The sequence below is a fragment of the Pteronotus mesoamericanus genome, unplaced genomic scaffold, assembly GCF_021234165.1.
Source record: "Pteronotus mesoamericanus isolate MK-2021 breed Mesoamerican mustached bat unplaced genomic scaffold, CSHL_Meso_final scaffold_705, whole genome shotgun sequence".
Classification (NCBI taxonomy): domain Eukaryota; kingdom Metazoa; phylum Chordata; class Mammalia; order Chiroptera; family Mormoopidae; genus Pteronotus; species Pteronotus mesoamericanus.
Window position 1 is genome coordinate 6,003,909 of NW_026555326.1, and position 14,349 is coordinate 6,018,257.

General features: G+C 54.4%; 1 protein-coding gene across 1 annotated transcript in view; it reads right to left on the minus strand.

The window, feature by feature from the left end:
• The window catches only part of NFASC (neurofascin), a 181,044-nt gene that overhangs the window by 31,004 nt on the left and 135,691 nt on the right, over positions 1-14,349 (minus strand). The window contains exons 12-23 of the mRNA XM_054563301.1: positions 14,148-14,279; positions 11,755-11,898; positions 11,045-11,156; positions 10,514-10,680; positions 9,882-10,029; positions 8,571-8,695; positions 7,706-7,750; positions 6,388-6,489; positions 5,896-6,093; positions 5,043-5,113; positions 3,554-3,776; positions 1,483-1,598 (exon numbers count right to left, since the gene is read on the minus strand). Coding sequence (XP_054419276.1) covers positions 1,483-1,598; positions 3,554-3,776; positions 5,043-5,113; positions 5,896-6,093; positions 6,388-6,489; positions 7,706-7,750; positions 8,571-8,695; positions 9,882-10,029; positions 10,514-10,680; positions 11,045-11,156; positions 11,755-11,898; positions 14,148-14,279 — 1,583 coding nt within the window. The remainder of the gene's footprint in view (positions 1-1,482; positions 1,599-3,553; positions 3,777-5,042; positions 5,114-5,895; positions 6,094-6,387; positions 6,490-7,705; positions 7,751-8,570; positions 8,696-9,881; positions 10,030-10,513; positions 10,681-11,044; positions 11,157-11,754; positions 11,899-14,147; positions 14,280-14,349) is intronic.

Sequence of the window (14,349 nt, forward strand, 5' to 3'; positions counted from 1 at the left end):
GCTGCGGGAGTGGCCTGATAGTCCCCCTTCATTAGCCAGTAGTGAGCATGAACTGATGTCAAACAAGAAATACAGTTTTGGTTTCAATCACCTCTTTGAGGAACAGGCAAGTCGGCCAGGCTTACAGCTGCACCGCTCCATCGTCAGCCTTATTTCCAAGCTGGGGAGCAGGTTGTTCAGGGAGTTGGTGCCCAAACCACAAATATGAGCCAAAGGTCCAAGCATGGAAAGCTCTGTCCTGTGCTCAAAGACTGCCTGCCCTTGCGTCAGATTAGTATGGTTGAAGACTGGCAGCAGAGAGGAGTTGGCCAGTAGTGGATTACCCCCAGAAGTCTGAATATGAGAAAGGGTTGATTTAATCCTTTGAGGTCAAATGTTTCTTTTAATACTGTGTGAAGACCTTTAGAATGGGACAGACCCATGTCAAGGTCAGAGAGATGCCAGGCTGCCTGGCGGCGAGAGCTTGGATGGAATGGCCTATGGAAGGTGGCAGTGTCACAGGTAAGATTGAGGGAGTTTGTGACAAAGTCTGATTAGCAGTGGGGAAGAAGCTCCAGGTCAGGCTGCCACACCAGTGTCGCCGAGGCCTCCAACGGCGAGATGAGGAGGAAGTGCAGACTTAAGAGGGGGACCCAATGGGACCGTTAGCCAGAAATGTCTCCAGGCAAACAGGTTAAGGGTGCCAGCCAATGGTTAGGGAAGAGCTTGTTCAAGTGTATATATCATCTTGCCTGCCTTCCCCCACTTACCACTTACCAGATTCATTTCCCAAGAAGAGGCTGACCCCCTCTGCTCTGTCCCTAATTATTCATCAGCCAGTGCTCAATGACTTCTGAGGTCACAGAAACGTTAGCCCACGGCTGCAGCCTCCCTCACGTCCCAGGGAACATTTAAATAGAGCTGCCCACAGGAAGAGCCTTGCACACCCTGGGTTTTCTCCCCCTTTTTCCCCCACCTCAGCTCATCCTTTCAAAGAGGGCTGGAGATCGAGCAGCAACTGCTCACAGGCAGGAAGACCAGAAGCCAAGAGCCTGGATAATGCACGTGCTGGACAACCAGGAGTTGGCTGCGACAACAGGGAAGGCTTTTGCACCCTTTTAGTCGTTATACCTGTTAGTTGGGGCTTCATACAATCAGACTGGGTGAGGCAAGCAGCCCAGTGGGGGGCACTGAGGAGCAGGCAGGATGTAGGTCAGCGATGCATCGACAGAGTTTCTGAGGATGCATGTGTGTCCACTCATGCCTTGCCAGCATGGTGTGCTAACAACGTCTTCCCAAACCCACCACCCTTCATGTGATTTTCTGCTGAGCAGAATCGCTCAGCGTATCTGTTGCAGGACACATCTGGATGACTCTAACCCTAGACATCATCTTCTTGAGTCAACTCTGGACTCCTTCCAACATCTCCCAGCCTGCGCCTGCTCCCCATTTGCCCTGGTTATCGAGCTGGGTGGTTAGGGGGGTGGGGGCTGGCTTCCTCACTCGGTATTCTCTGAGCTGGCCCTGGACCGTGTCGGAGTAGACGCGGTTCCACTGAAGGCTGATGGCTGTGCTGTTCAGGACTCGGATTTTAACCTCAGTGGGCGCAGCCCTGGGATCTGCAATGTGTTGGGACAGAGAGCAGGTTACGCTGGCCCCAGGACCTCAGGATCCCCTCAACTTGTTCTCTGCTGCTCATATCTGCACCCCATGCTGGACCCTGGATACACCGCGAGGGCAGGGGCCATGTCCCCTCCATCATACTGTACTTGGGAGGGCGGAGAAAGGCTCGGAACAAAATGAGAGCAGTCCAGGTAGGAGGGCAATTATGTGCTACCCTCACATGCCGCAGGGTCTCTATTTGCACCCCACGCCACTCTCCACCCTTCCCCACCCTGCTCTGTGTCCCGGGAAGCTGCCCTTTAGGGAACTAGGCTCCCTTGTTCTCAGGTTTCCACAGGAGTCTGCCCAGTAAGAAGTGCAAACAGAAGATGCTGGGGCAGAAGGAAAGGTAGCCATTCCCCTGGCTGCCTGTTTGCGGGACTGAGGGTTGACAGCTGTTCAGCTGTTGCATTCTTCTGCCATGGCTTCTGTGGATGGCCCTCAATGGCTGCAGTGACTCACCCACTCCCTGCCCCCTCAAGGCTCAGGGTGGCACCCTGCTGTGACCAGCCCCCCAGCTGGTTCACCATATCTCGCTGCTTTCCCTCTAAGCCTGCCCTCGCATTAGAACTAGTTCCCTTTGAAGGACACTTGTTTCCTGCCAGAAAACATTACCACCAGACTAAAGGAGCCCTATCCACGACTACCTGGAGAGGGAGGGCCACTCCCGCCCCCGTAACAGACCCCTACCCGCCCTTCTCCGTTCTGCTGCTAATGCAGTTACGCCCCATCCCCGCCACTCCATCAGAGCAGAGGCCGCAGGGGTAGACAGATGCGATGGAAACTGTGGGGCGGCCCATGAAGTTCATGACCAGGTGCTGCCCATTCCGTACTTACCCTCCACTTCTCTCCTGTCCAGCAGTGTCTGCCACCATGGAGATGAGAAGTGGAATGGACCGAGGGCCTGCCGACCCCTTCTGCTCATCTCCCAAGTGGGTTCAATCCATAATCACCTCCAGGAAAGTAGGCACAGGGCCCGCCCCTCGCCCCTTCCCATCTCACTGTCGCAAACAGTGCCGGCCTGACCCCGGCCGCGGCCTTGCTCCTGTGGCTCTGCTCCGCCCCCTTCCTTTTGGCTGCTCCATGATCTCTTCTTAGGTCAGACCCAGACCCACTGGGGTTCAGATTATCCTGACCTGGGGGTGGGCTTCACCCACTCTCTTGCTTTGCCCAGCAGCCTACTGGATTGATGCACTGGGGACAAAGAGGCCACTACCGCCTAGGAAACCAGGCACATATCTGTCCGGGCACAGATGTGTCCGAAGGACCACATATATGTCCAGAATCTTATTGATTCATCCAGTGCAAGCTCCAAAGAACTTTTTCTGCTCAATTCCAAGGGCCAAGAGCATCGCTGGGAATGCTGGCAGGAGGCTGGTCTGGGCGCTTCCAGTCCGGGGCTCTGCAGACTATCCCGGAAGGCCTCCCCTGGGGAGCCTGGGGAGGAGTCTGGCCTGTGGCCCTGCTGCCTGGGGAGGAGTCTATTTTGGCTCTTTGGGACACATAGTCCTGAGGTCTTCCTTGCCTCTAGCAAGGACTGGCAATAAGGCAGAACAGAGGGCTTGGTTTCTTTTTCACGCCTGACATTTGCTATTGTGTGATATTGGCAAGGGCTTTCCTTGCGCAGTCTCAGTTTTCACATCCATAAAAATGACAGCATTGGACTAGGTGATGATGCTCAGTAATTTTAAATAGTGTTCAGGTGATAATATTTCTACCCCTGACATTACCAGGGACCCGCCTGTTATTAGACGGGTCACTGTAGGGGATTTCTCTTTCCTGGGAACTGGCTGTCCTCTGGGATGTTCTTGCAAGTCTCGCAACCCACCTCAAGATTCCTAGTCTGTGAGGGTGACTCTTTTGCAGCCCCGTGGGGAGGGTCCTGGGTGGAGGACAAGGGGAAGGTACTCACAATCTTCTCCAGAGTAACCGATGACAGTCTCTGGCTCAGGGCCCTTCCCAAAGTCATTTTCAGCCTGCACTCGGATCTCATAGGGCACGTAGACAGGGGTCGGCCCTACCACGTAGCGGGAGCCCCACACCGTGACATTGTTCCAGGTCTCTCGAGTCTCTCTCCGCCGCCACTTGACGATGTAGCGCAGGTTGGGGCCAAAGGCGGAGGTGGCATTCATGGGCTGAGCAGGAAGAGACAGAGGGCAGGAGTGGAGGCGGCAGGTGGGGAGCCCAGACTCACCCACAGCTCACACTCTCTCTATGCCAGGCACCCCTTCCCAATCTGCCTGACACTGACCAGCCCCCCCGCCCCCGCTGAGTCCTCCAAGAGCCCAGAGTCCTCTGCACCCAGCAGCATGTAGATCTTCTGTGACAAAAGTGTCACCTAGACCTAGTCACTATAACTCCCACATTGGCAAGTGTGTAGAAAGCAAAAGCTTTATTTTTGATGGGACTCTTTCCTATGATGGAGCAACAAGAAAAAATGTGGATGATGATGTAATATTCTCCAAGGTTGGAAAGGCATGACTCCTGGTTTAGCCACTGCCTGCCTCCTGCCAATGAGCTCAAAATTACAGAGCCGACTTTGGCTCCCCCGAAGCTGGGCATGCTGCTCTGTCCTTCCAGCAGGCCAGAGCTCTCTGAGAGGGGGCAGAACTCTGATCTTTGTTCCCTGAGGACCTGCTCCCGTCCCCTGGAGCCCGCAGGATGGAGCACAGAGCGCAAGCTGACCCGTGCATGGTCCTGAAGTTGTGCCCGGCGTCTGGAAGCTGGGCTCGTCCCCTTCGCTAAGGCGGCTGTGAGACCAGGCCCTCACCAGCATGGGCGTGAGCTGCCTTCCCAACACTGAGTGTCCCGTTTCTATGACTCACAGCAAAAGCACAGCTGTGTTAATATTTCAGCAGCCGAATTTACACCTCTCAGACTTGGAAGTGGTTTGAGGAAGAGTCATTTTGAGGAAACATACCTAATTTTGATTTGGAAAGTGTAGTTAGTGAGCCAAAATGAAAATGGCCTGGAGCTACCTAGCCCCCTCCTCAACGGAGAGGAGGGCTACACCGAAAACGCCACGGCTGCTGGTCACTCCTCATTCCCAGCAACCAGTGAAGGGCCCAGGACACACCAGAGCCAGAACTGGTGTTCGTGCCAAATCTTCCCCAGACTCTAACCTCAATCCCTCCTTCTGACGGAGTCCATTGTATTTTGCTGGTTCTCTCTATGATTGTGCCAAACTGCTAGTCTCCTCTGCTCCTCTCTCCTGTCTTAAATCTCGCTCTAGACATGATCCTGCTTGGTTTCTGGATGCCCAACGCAGAGAAGAGTGGCCACCAAACCAGCCAGGTGGCCTGAGCCACCGTGTGGCCTTGAGGTGGCGGGGGTATAAAGGGCAAGGGGGTCACAGGTGCACACCACCACCCTTCAGGGGTTGCGCTGGGAGGGACACTAACCGTCCACGTGATCTCCATGTTGTTCTTTCTGGTCCCCTCTCCTTTCACGTCGCTGGGATTGGACTCAGGGGCTGGAACCCAAATCAACACAAAGTTCAAGCCCAATTTGTGCCTTTCCAGGGCATGGTGAGCAACCTCTGCCCCTCCCACCCCGCCAGCCTCTCCCATGCTTTTCCACAGCCTCTCTCTGCCCTCTGTCGCATGGACAATGAACTTGTGCTGTTGTTTCTCATGTGTGTGATGTGTCTTCCTAGCTAAGATTTAACCCCCTCCCCCCAAAGCAGGGCTAATTTCTTTTCAATGTTGATCCCCTACCAGAATTTATCATGAGGCTTTTCACATTTTAGATGGTCATATAGCCAACTCAGTGTGGATTATCCCCTTTGTGAATTATCCACTAAATGTGTTTAATCTGAGGCTGGTTTATCCTCAGCATTTAACATTTTGGGGGATGTCGACGAGCTGGCATGATTTCAGAAATCTAAATATTACTCAGGAAAAGAAATCCAGTAGAATAGCAGATTACACAGTTCTACTGCAGATCTTTGCTGTAGCTCTTCCTTTTAAAGCATATCATCAAGAATTATTAATGATATTAGCAATAATAAAAATGACAGTTAACATTTAGTAAGTGCTTACTATATGCCAGGCATCATGGTAAGTACTGGTATTGCATTTCAAATGTAATCCTCTATGCCAGCAGGTATTATGTTGTGCTTCACAGGTGAGGAAGCCACGCTTTGGGAGAGGTAAGTGACTTGTCCAGATTCGTGTGGCTGGGGGCTGGGGGAACTCAGTTTGAACTCAGGGTATCTGCTTCTAGCACCTTCTCTGTTAGCCCTCAAGTACTCACGTGCCCCACTGGTTCTGTAGCGCTCGGATGGGAGGCTGGGGTGGCTGCTGCCAACCTCGTTGATGGCAATGACCCGGAACTGGTAGTTGACGTATGGGGACAGCTGGAGGACAGCTGAGTTGACACTGCCTGGGAACTTGGAATGGTCATGCCAGACTCCTGGCTGGAACTGGTCCTCTTCAAACTGGACGACATACTCTGAGCAGGCAAGGAAGACAGAGCTCTTTAGGAGCTGCGTTAGCAGACTTCTTCCTTAAGAGCACTCCCTCACGGTTTTCATTGGTCTCCATAACCCCCCTCAGGTGGACAAAGGCACAGAGAGAATTCCTATCAAGACGCTGAAAGGGAAACCAAGGCTTCCACGTGTTCTGCAAACAGCCCAGGGCACAGGTCAAGTGAGGTGGGTGTGGGGCCAGAAACCAGCGCAAGACCTCCAATCTCCAGGCTGCTCCCACCCCTCTTCTCTGGGCTGGAGCGCAGGCCCTGGCTGACCTGTGATGGGGCTGTTGTTATCGTCCCCTGGGATCCAGGTCAGCCTCACGCTCCTCTCGGCCAGGTCAGTGAGCTCCAGGTCCCGGGGTCGGTCTGGCCGTCCTGGCAGCGGAGAGAGGAGATACCACGTGGGACTCCTGAGTAAGAGCCAGCCCACCCTTGTGCCGGCCCCATCCCAGGACACTGTCCTGTGGGCAGGTCCCTGGTGGGCTGAGGTTGCCACAGCAGGTAATGCCCCCAGCCTGCCCTAGTGGGTCGGCACGGGGTCCACCGCTGCCCTCAGGTATTCAAGGAAGAACAAAGAGGAGACCCCAATTCCACACCCCCTCAAGAGTATCAAAGGATGCAGGGCACAGAGAGAGAATTCGGACCAACCCATCCCATTTCTGCAGGTAGTCTTAGAGCATAAGCATTTGGAAATGCTTTTCACTAGACACAAATGCCTTTGACACATTTAGGAAAGCCAGGGCGGAAGTATGAAGTTTTGTCCATTTCTCATGATAATTACTTTCTACTCCGCACGTCAAGGCTCTGAGGAGCAGGGGCCCAGAAGGGTGTTTGGAGGGCTGAGGGGGGCAGAGAGGTCCAGGGAATGAGAGGGATGAAGGGGACCAGGCCAGGAGCAGATGGGGATTTGGTCAAGAAGTCTCAGCGATGGGCAGAGGATGGAGGAGCCCCAGCAGGCTCCCTAACGGGTGAGACAGCACCTTTTGGCGACTCCAGTCTCACTGGATTGCTTAGTGGAGGTCAGTGCCATCTCGCCTCGGGGGTAAAGCCACCCCCAAAAGACTGGTGGGGGAAGGCACACCTTCCCCTTATATGGCTCCTTGAGCCAGCTATCCACATTCTGGCTGATTCCTGGAAGGATCTGGAAGGTGAGTCACATGAGTCCACATTCGTGTGGGCACAGACTGTACATGGTATACAGTCCTGGCCGTGGAGAGGCTGCGGGAAACGTGGGCCTATAGAAAACTCGAAGTGAGTGGGCTTTCCTGATTAGACCACACACATTCTGACGCCAAGAAAGAGAAGAAGCCACCCCACAGGTGTGGTGAGTGGCCAGAGGTAAGGGATGCCGGTGAAATGGTGGCCAAGGACCTCCGAGCTCAACCTGCAAATGGGGCAGGAAGCCTGGAGCAGGGATGTGGTGCTCAGGAAGGTGGCCAGGCGCACTTGAAGGAGTTGATTTGGCAGAAAGTGGGGAGGGGGGCCTGCTGCCCACACACAGCACATCCTGGCCGGCAGCGCTCTCCTCCTAGACCCCACCCTCCCCGGGGCTCAGGAGGGTCTGGCGAGGGTCCCGATTAGTATGAATTACCTTTGGGCAGGGCAGCCAAACGGTTAGTTGGAGTGGTCTGATCAGCTGCAAAGGGAAGACGGGTTATCCAGGTTAGCAGGTTATCTAGGGTTAGCAGTGTTGCAGGAGGGTGGGGACAGGCAGGAGAGGCTGGAAGAGCTGCCCCTGCGTCGGGTTTCTGGCACAGCTTCCCCCTCCCTTCCAAGGACAGCCCCCGCCCCTCAGAGAGGCCTTCCCGTGCTTCCTCCGGCTCCCTCCTGTCCCAGTGCTGGGACCACGCCTGGGCCCTCCACCTCCTGCAACCGCACGCCTCCGCTGCCGAAGGACCTAGACGCGCCAGAGGACTGGCAGTGGGGTGCCCAGAGAGTGGACAGGGGTGATGAAGGACAATGGGGTTTGCTTCCCTGGGTGGGGGCGGCTCCCTTCCCCAGGTTTGGGATGGTCTAGTATTTACAGTTCAGCCTGGAGGAGGGGGGATCATCCTGCTAAGTGCATAGCACACTGTGAAATCCCATCAAGAAGCAGGAGGAGGAAAGTTAGGCCAACAGAGGTGCTGGAAGGACAAACACAAAATTCGGTCTTACTTCAATGATGGATTGTTTTAATGAACTCAGTGGTTTAGAGTACCTGTAAAGTTGGTAAAAATGACCACAAGAACCCCTGCCCCTCTTCCCTCTCTCATTCAGGGGAGGATGTGGGGAGTTAAAAATTCCACTTAGGAGGTAAGTTGTCCCGTGCAGCTTGTTTTGAAGGAAGCAGCTTCCTTAATAACCCTTAGATCAAAGGCAGATCAGCACCCCTGGCTGGCCCGGAACTGTCCTGGGCCCACGGCTTCTCTGGCTGCAGGAAGGGACGAGAGGTCAGTACTATGGACAGCGGCAGTTACCTAGCACAGTGAGGTAGGCCTTGGCCAGGTCCTGGTCCAGCTCGGTGCTGGCGACACATGTGTAACTGCCCTGGTCCCGCTCGGCCACACCAAAGATGGTCAGGGAGTCATCTTCCTTCTTCATCCTGCAAAGGTACCGGAGGGGTTGGGAGAAGGGCGGGTGGGGAGACAACGGGAGAGGCAGTGGGGTGGGGGGAGTTGCCTGCTGCTTTCTCCCTCCCTGATGAGGGTGGTGAGTCAGATGGGGGAGGGAAGCCTCGCAGGCTGGGAGGCGCGGCCACAGCCCCTCCATCTTGATGCTTTGGGAGAGACAGGGTCTTTATCAGCACTGATGGTGCTTTCAATGGAGGAAAAAGAAACGTAGGTGAGGCCAACGTGGCCCTGAGCCGTGTTCACTCTCCAATTACACACTTCTCTCTGCGCTGTGCTCGCCTCCCAAATTAGAGCGCAGTTAGATCCACCCCCCAAAGGGCAGAGGGAGACCCCTCCCCTTCCCATACTCCAGCTCTATCTTCAGCCCAGACCAGTCTCTACACCAAGGCTCAGGCCAGGTACCCAGGCCCCTCTGCGTTATCTCCCACAGGGCACCGAAGAGCACCTGCCCCGAGGGCAAAACAACCCTGGAAAAAAACAGATGTTTGCTTGAAACAGCTCGAACCTATGGCCAGCTTCAGGACCCCTGAGGTGAAAGAGGGTACAGCAGAGAACCCTGTGGAGGGAGGCTTGGGCCCTGGTTGCACACTTAGACACACCTGTGGGGATGTGTAAACACTATCAGCGCCTGGGCCCTATCCCTACACAGACTGAATTCAATTCTGAGAAGAGAAAGAGGGCAGACTTGGATCTAGTAAAAGTGTCCCAAGTCCAACAAGGGCTGAGAACCACACTAAGGAGAGTGGTCATTGCCGTTTCAGGCCAAGCCTGCCCTCTGCTGGAGAGTAGGGGCGCTGCAGGCAGGGCGGAAGGTGGGGCAGGGTTCTTGGCTCTGATGGGGAAGAGAAGGATGGGAGGGGCTCAAAATAGAGGGAGGAGGAGAAGAGAAGGAGTGAGGGGAGAGAAGTGAAGAGAGAGAGGAGCTGGGAAGAGAGAAGGAAGAGAAGCAGAAGACTGATGGGAAAGAGGGAGAGGAGTGCAGGGTGGGGGTCTCTCCTGAGCTGGAGAGTGTCACTGAGGCCATCCTGCCCTCCTCAGCAGATCCTGGGTGACACACATGATGCAGATCCCTGTCCCTGGGCTCTTCAATGTGTTGAGCAATGGAAAAGAAAAGTAACCCAAATTAGCACCAGGAAGAGACGAGGCAGGAGAGGAGACCTGTTCCCGATGTAGAGTGGCTCGTCGTCCTTCAGCCAGGAGACCGTGAGTTTCAGGGAGGCGTCATGCTTGACCCGGCACTCCAGCTGCACTGTGGTGCCCCTTTTGACAACTTGGTCCTCGGGCATCCGGTAGATCCTGGTGGGGTCTGTGGAGAAACCCCAGTGTTCGTCACTGACACGTTCTTGGCCCACCATCCAACACGGACACAGCATGACATGCATGACCCTCATGGTCAGACGGATCAAGAAAGGTGGCAGGAATAACATCCCCTTATATGAATTGGGGGAGGCCTGGTGAGGATGATCCCAAAGAGTAAACAACCCCCAAATCCTTTCCATCCAGCTCAGGAAGATATGATGCAACTTCTTGGGGAGAGGGGGCGGTGGGAGCTGGTGTGGGTAGCAGGTTTCTCTTCCTAATGCCACCTGGACCAGGCTGCCAATAAGTCAGTGTTCCCAGTGCCTAGGCCAGCTGGAAGCCCTGGGAGGACACACAGAGGGAAGATCCTACTAGGGATTAAACATTAGGTGTGTACATTTCAAAGTGAAAAACACAGGCGGATAACTCGGACAAGACAGCTTCCTTTCCAAGCTCCACCTTGCCCTCCGCCTACCAACCCTCTCCTTTACCTTTGACCTCCAGGCGGACCTGATTTTCAGCTTTGCCCAGGATGTTGGTAGCAACACAGGTGTAGATGCCTTGGTCCTCTTTGCGGATCATCTTGATCTCCAGGCTGCCGTTCTCGTAGACGTGGTAGTTGCCACCATCCAGGTTGCTTCCTTGCCCATTCTTAAACCTCACAACACAGCAGCAGAACACACAGCATACTGAGAAAGGACTGGCCCAAGGGAGTGGGGGTCAACCACTCGAGAGGCAATTTGGGCAGCGGAAGGAGCCTCACGCTAGGACCCCGAAGCCCCCATCCTTGTAGGGCCTGCCTCCAACCACTGAGTAGCCCTGACAAGTTTCTGCCCCTCCCTGGGCTTCGGTTTCCTTCTCTGCATAATAAGGGGGTTGACCCAGCTGATCTGCCAACTTTCTCAAAGCTTTGACCCTTTGAGGTTCCCGGATGTTGCTGAATACGTATTATGGGCCAGATAGGAATGAAAAAGGTGACACAGATGACCCTTGTTGGGGAAGCCTGGTCTCCTGGAACTTACCATCGGAGTGTGGGGATGGGGGACCCAAAGAAGGGACAGTCCAGCCGTGTCCGGTTGTATAGGGTCACCCGAATGAGCTGGTTCCGTGGTGACAGCATCCGAGGCGGCACGTCTGCAATTCCCAGACAACCGATCTTGGGTGGGGGGGGTCTAACTCTTCCACTTCTTTCCCCTTGGTCTTATCTGCATGTGCCTTCTCTGTATAGCAGCTTTCTGAGTGCCAACACACCTTCCCCTATCCACATGCCTCCTTTAAAAACCTCTAAGGGATAGGTGAGAAAGGAGGAAGGTTTTCCATTCTCAACCTATGCTATATCCAGTCCAGCTTCTGCAAAGGGTCTCCTCAAATTATCCAGCAGATTCTGTACCTGCCCCTCCCGCTCCAGGAGCACTGCAAACATCCTCAGAACCATTTCCTACTCTGCGACCCACTGAGAAGCCAGGAGAGTCAGTGTGGACATATCAAGGAGATGAGACAGGCCCACTCTGTCTCATCAGGGGAAGGAGGGACCAAGGCGGACTTTTAGCGGGAATTCACTCTGTCTGCACACCCTGCTCTGTGGGTTTTAAGTCACCCTGCTTTCCACAAATCTCATCTTCAGTCTCCATGCCTCTGCTGCCAGCCTGGCTTATGTCTGGAGAAGAAAGTGCGCCCAGGACATGACAGCCCCGGAGGAGCAGCACTGCAGGGGAGTGGAGGGGACACTCACCCAGCACACTGACGAAGGCGTTGGCCAGCAGGTAGCCATGCTCATTGGAGGTATTGCACTGGTACACAGCCCTGCTGCTGATCTGGGTGTCCCGGAAGATGATGGTGTCCCCGGCCACCTCACGGTTTGGGTTGGGTGGTGCCGCTGCAGAGAGGAAGGATGCTCCTTGTGAGAAACGAGGGAGTGCAGGTAAAGGGAACCGGGCTCTCCCCTGCAGGACTCGGTGCCTGGAAGGAGCAGCGCTGCACGGCCCTCAGAAGACTGGGCTTCCGGCTCCACCACTGCGTGGCTGTGAGACCTTGGGCCCATCACCAAACCTACTGGAGTTTATTTCTTAATCTGTCCAATGGAGATATGAATTTCTGCTCAACCTACAGAGCAGCTCGGTAGGTGTGGCTTGGGTGCATAAGCTGCGGCAACAGAAAGGGATTTGAATTGTAACCACATTCCTGCCAACATCAGTTTCCTTGAATGGCTTGAGCTTTTATGCATGTCTAAAGTTATTGGCAAAGGGCCCGGCCAATGCTGGTTATTACTGTTGTTATTTTAATCCAATGTGCATATACTTTAGTCTGTTTTGAAAAGGACAAAGCCATATGGAATTGGGTGGGCCCTGCCGCTTTCCCATCCTCAGGGCAGGGCCCTCTCAAGACATTCGCAAAGTTCAAGCTGAAGGCTGGTGCCTGCTAAAAGCTGCACGAGTCCCTCTCCTTGCCGACGCGGCCCGATGGTCCCAGCAAAGGTGTCCCACGCTCAGAGAGAACATTCCTCCCTCAGACCTGCCAGTGCACTAGGCTGGGACCTGGGGCAGATCGGCCTGTCTTTCTGGGAATGGGGAAGAATTACTCCCATCATTCCCTTATCTAAGGAGAGTTAAGAGAAAAGAAAGATAATGAGCTGTACAAATAAAGGTTTTCTAGAAACAGGAAACTTCCACTTTTCTCATCTTTCATCACTAAAAGGTGACTTTCCTCCGTAAGATTTCTGGACTGGGCCAGACGACTTGTCTTACGCGGTCCATCCAGGATCACAGACGTACAGCGACAGTCGGCTGAGGAGGACCCCGGTCTGGCCCCGCGGGCGCCACTCTACAGATAGCGCGTCTGGGCCCGGAACCGGGGAATCAGCAGACGGTAAATGAAGACAAGGTCAGCATCCTTATCACCCTTCCCCACTCAGCAAAAAGGCACGAGGCAGGCAGGCAATGCCAGCAGCTTTAACACCTCCTGGCCCAGCGATTCTCATGGATCCACCATTCCTCCCAGTCACTCCCCAAAAGCGATGGGTGGCCTTTCCAGGCCCAGGCTCAGCTACAAGTCCTGGGCGAGGTTTAGGGCCTTTGTTTTCTTGTCCCCAAAGGCTGTCAGGACAGGGAGAACCCATGGCAGAGGACAGGCCATGTCCCTATCTCTGCTGTATCCAGGGGAAAGACAGTTGCTAGAGATAAAGGTGCCCTGTACTAGTTGGTGCAGGCATGTTGCACTCTCTCAGCAACTGGCAGCTCCCCCTCTTACTAGCCACGTGACCTCAGGCAATGACGGCACCATCAGAGCCTCGTTTTCTCATCTGTAATGTTTGAGGTGGAAGAGAGAACAGGGATGCAGCACGTAGTGCATTGGCAGGAACAAAACAAGTATCTAAAAAGGTGCTCTCTCACCCTCTCCTGCACCTGTCTCCCCTGCCTCTCTACCTTGAGTTAGGCTCTGAATTCTCTCCATTCATTTTTTGTCCCATCTGGTGGATATCACCTTTCGCATTTCCTCTGATGCCTTAGAGAAAGTAATGAGAGGAAACTTTAGAAAGTAAATGCACCTGGAGAGAATATGATGTGAAAACTTGACCAAGACCTCTGGCTGGAAGGGGCCTTGGACCCACCTGCTCCAGCCATCCAGGCAGGGCTACATCTCCCCAAAGTCTGTGCACACTGAAGAACTGTGCTGGTGCAACTCTGTTCTCATGAGGAAGTTCTCTCTCATATCCAACCAGGTCGTTCATGCTGTCGCGGAGCCCTGCCTCTTATTTTGCCCTCAGCAGAGAGCGGGACCTGGGCAACCGAATGCAATGGGTCATTGAGCTCTATTCCATCTTCCAGGCTCCAGGCATCACCCAGAGCCCAAATTCTCAGAACATGTGGTCACAGACCTCAGACCTGTTATGCTCTGTAGCTATTAAGTGCACAGAGATTTACGAAGAACTCAAGGGAGCAGAAGAAAATAACCATAGCCTCCTGTTCTCTCACACAGACACAAGGAAGGTTTCCTGCCTCTTGAGGTGTCTGAGAGACGGCTGTTCCCTCACTTCAGGAACAACCAGGGCTGCCCGCAGGGATGGGGACTGGGAGACACTGATGGCAGAGAGAGCAGAATCAGGGGAGATGATGGCTTGTTACTCACATTGCAAAGGTTCCCCATTCACCATCCACTGGACAGTGGGCTTGGGGTTCCCATTGGCTCGACACACCAGCCTCCCATCCTCGCCGGGAGCCAGGATAAGGTTCTTGGGTTCGTCCAGCCAGTAGGGAGCAGCTGGAAGACAAGGGCAGCACAGGCAGGGGAGTTAGATGGCACAGGCAGGCACAAGAAACCAGATGGACTT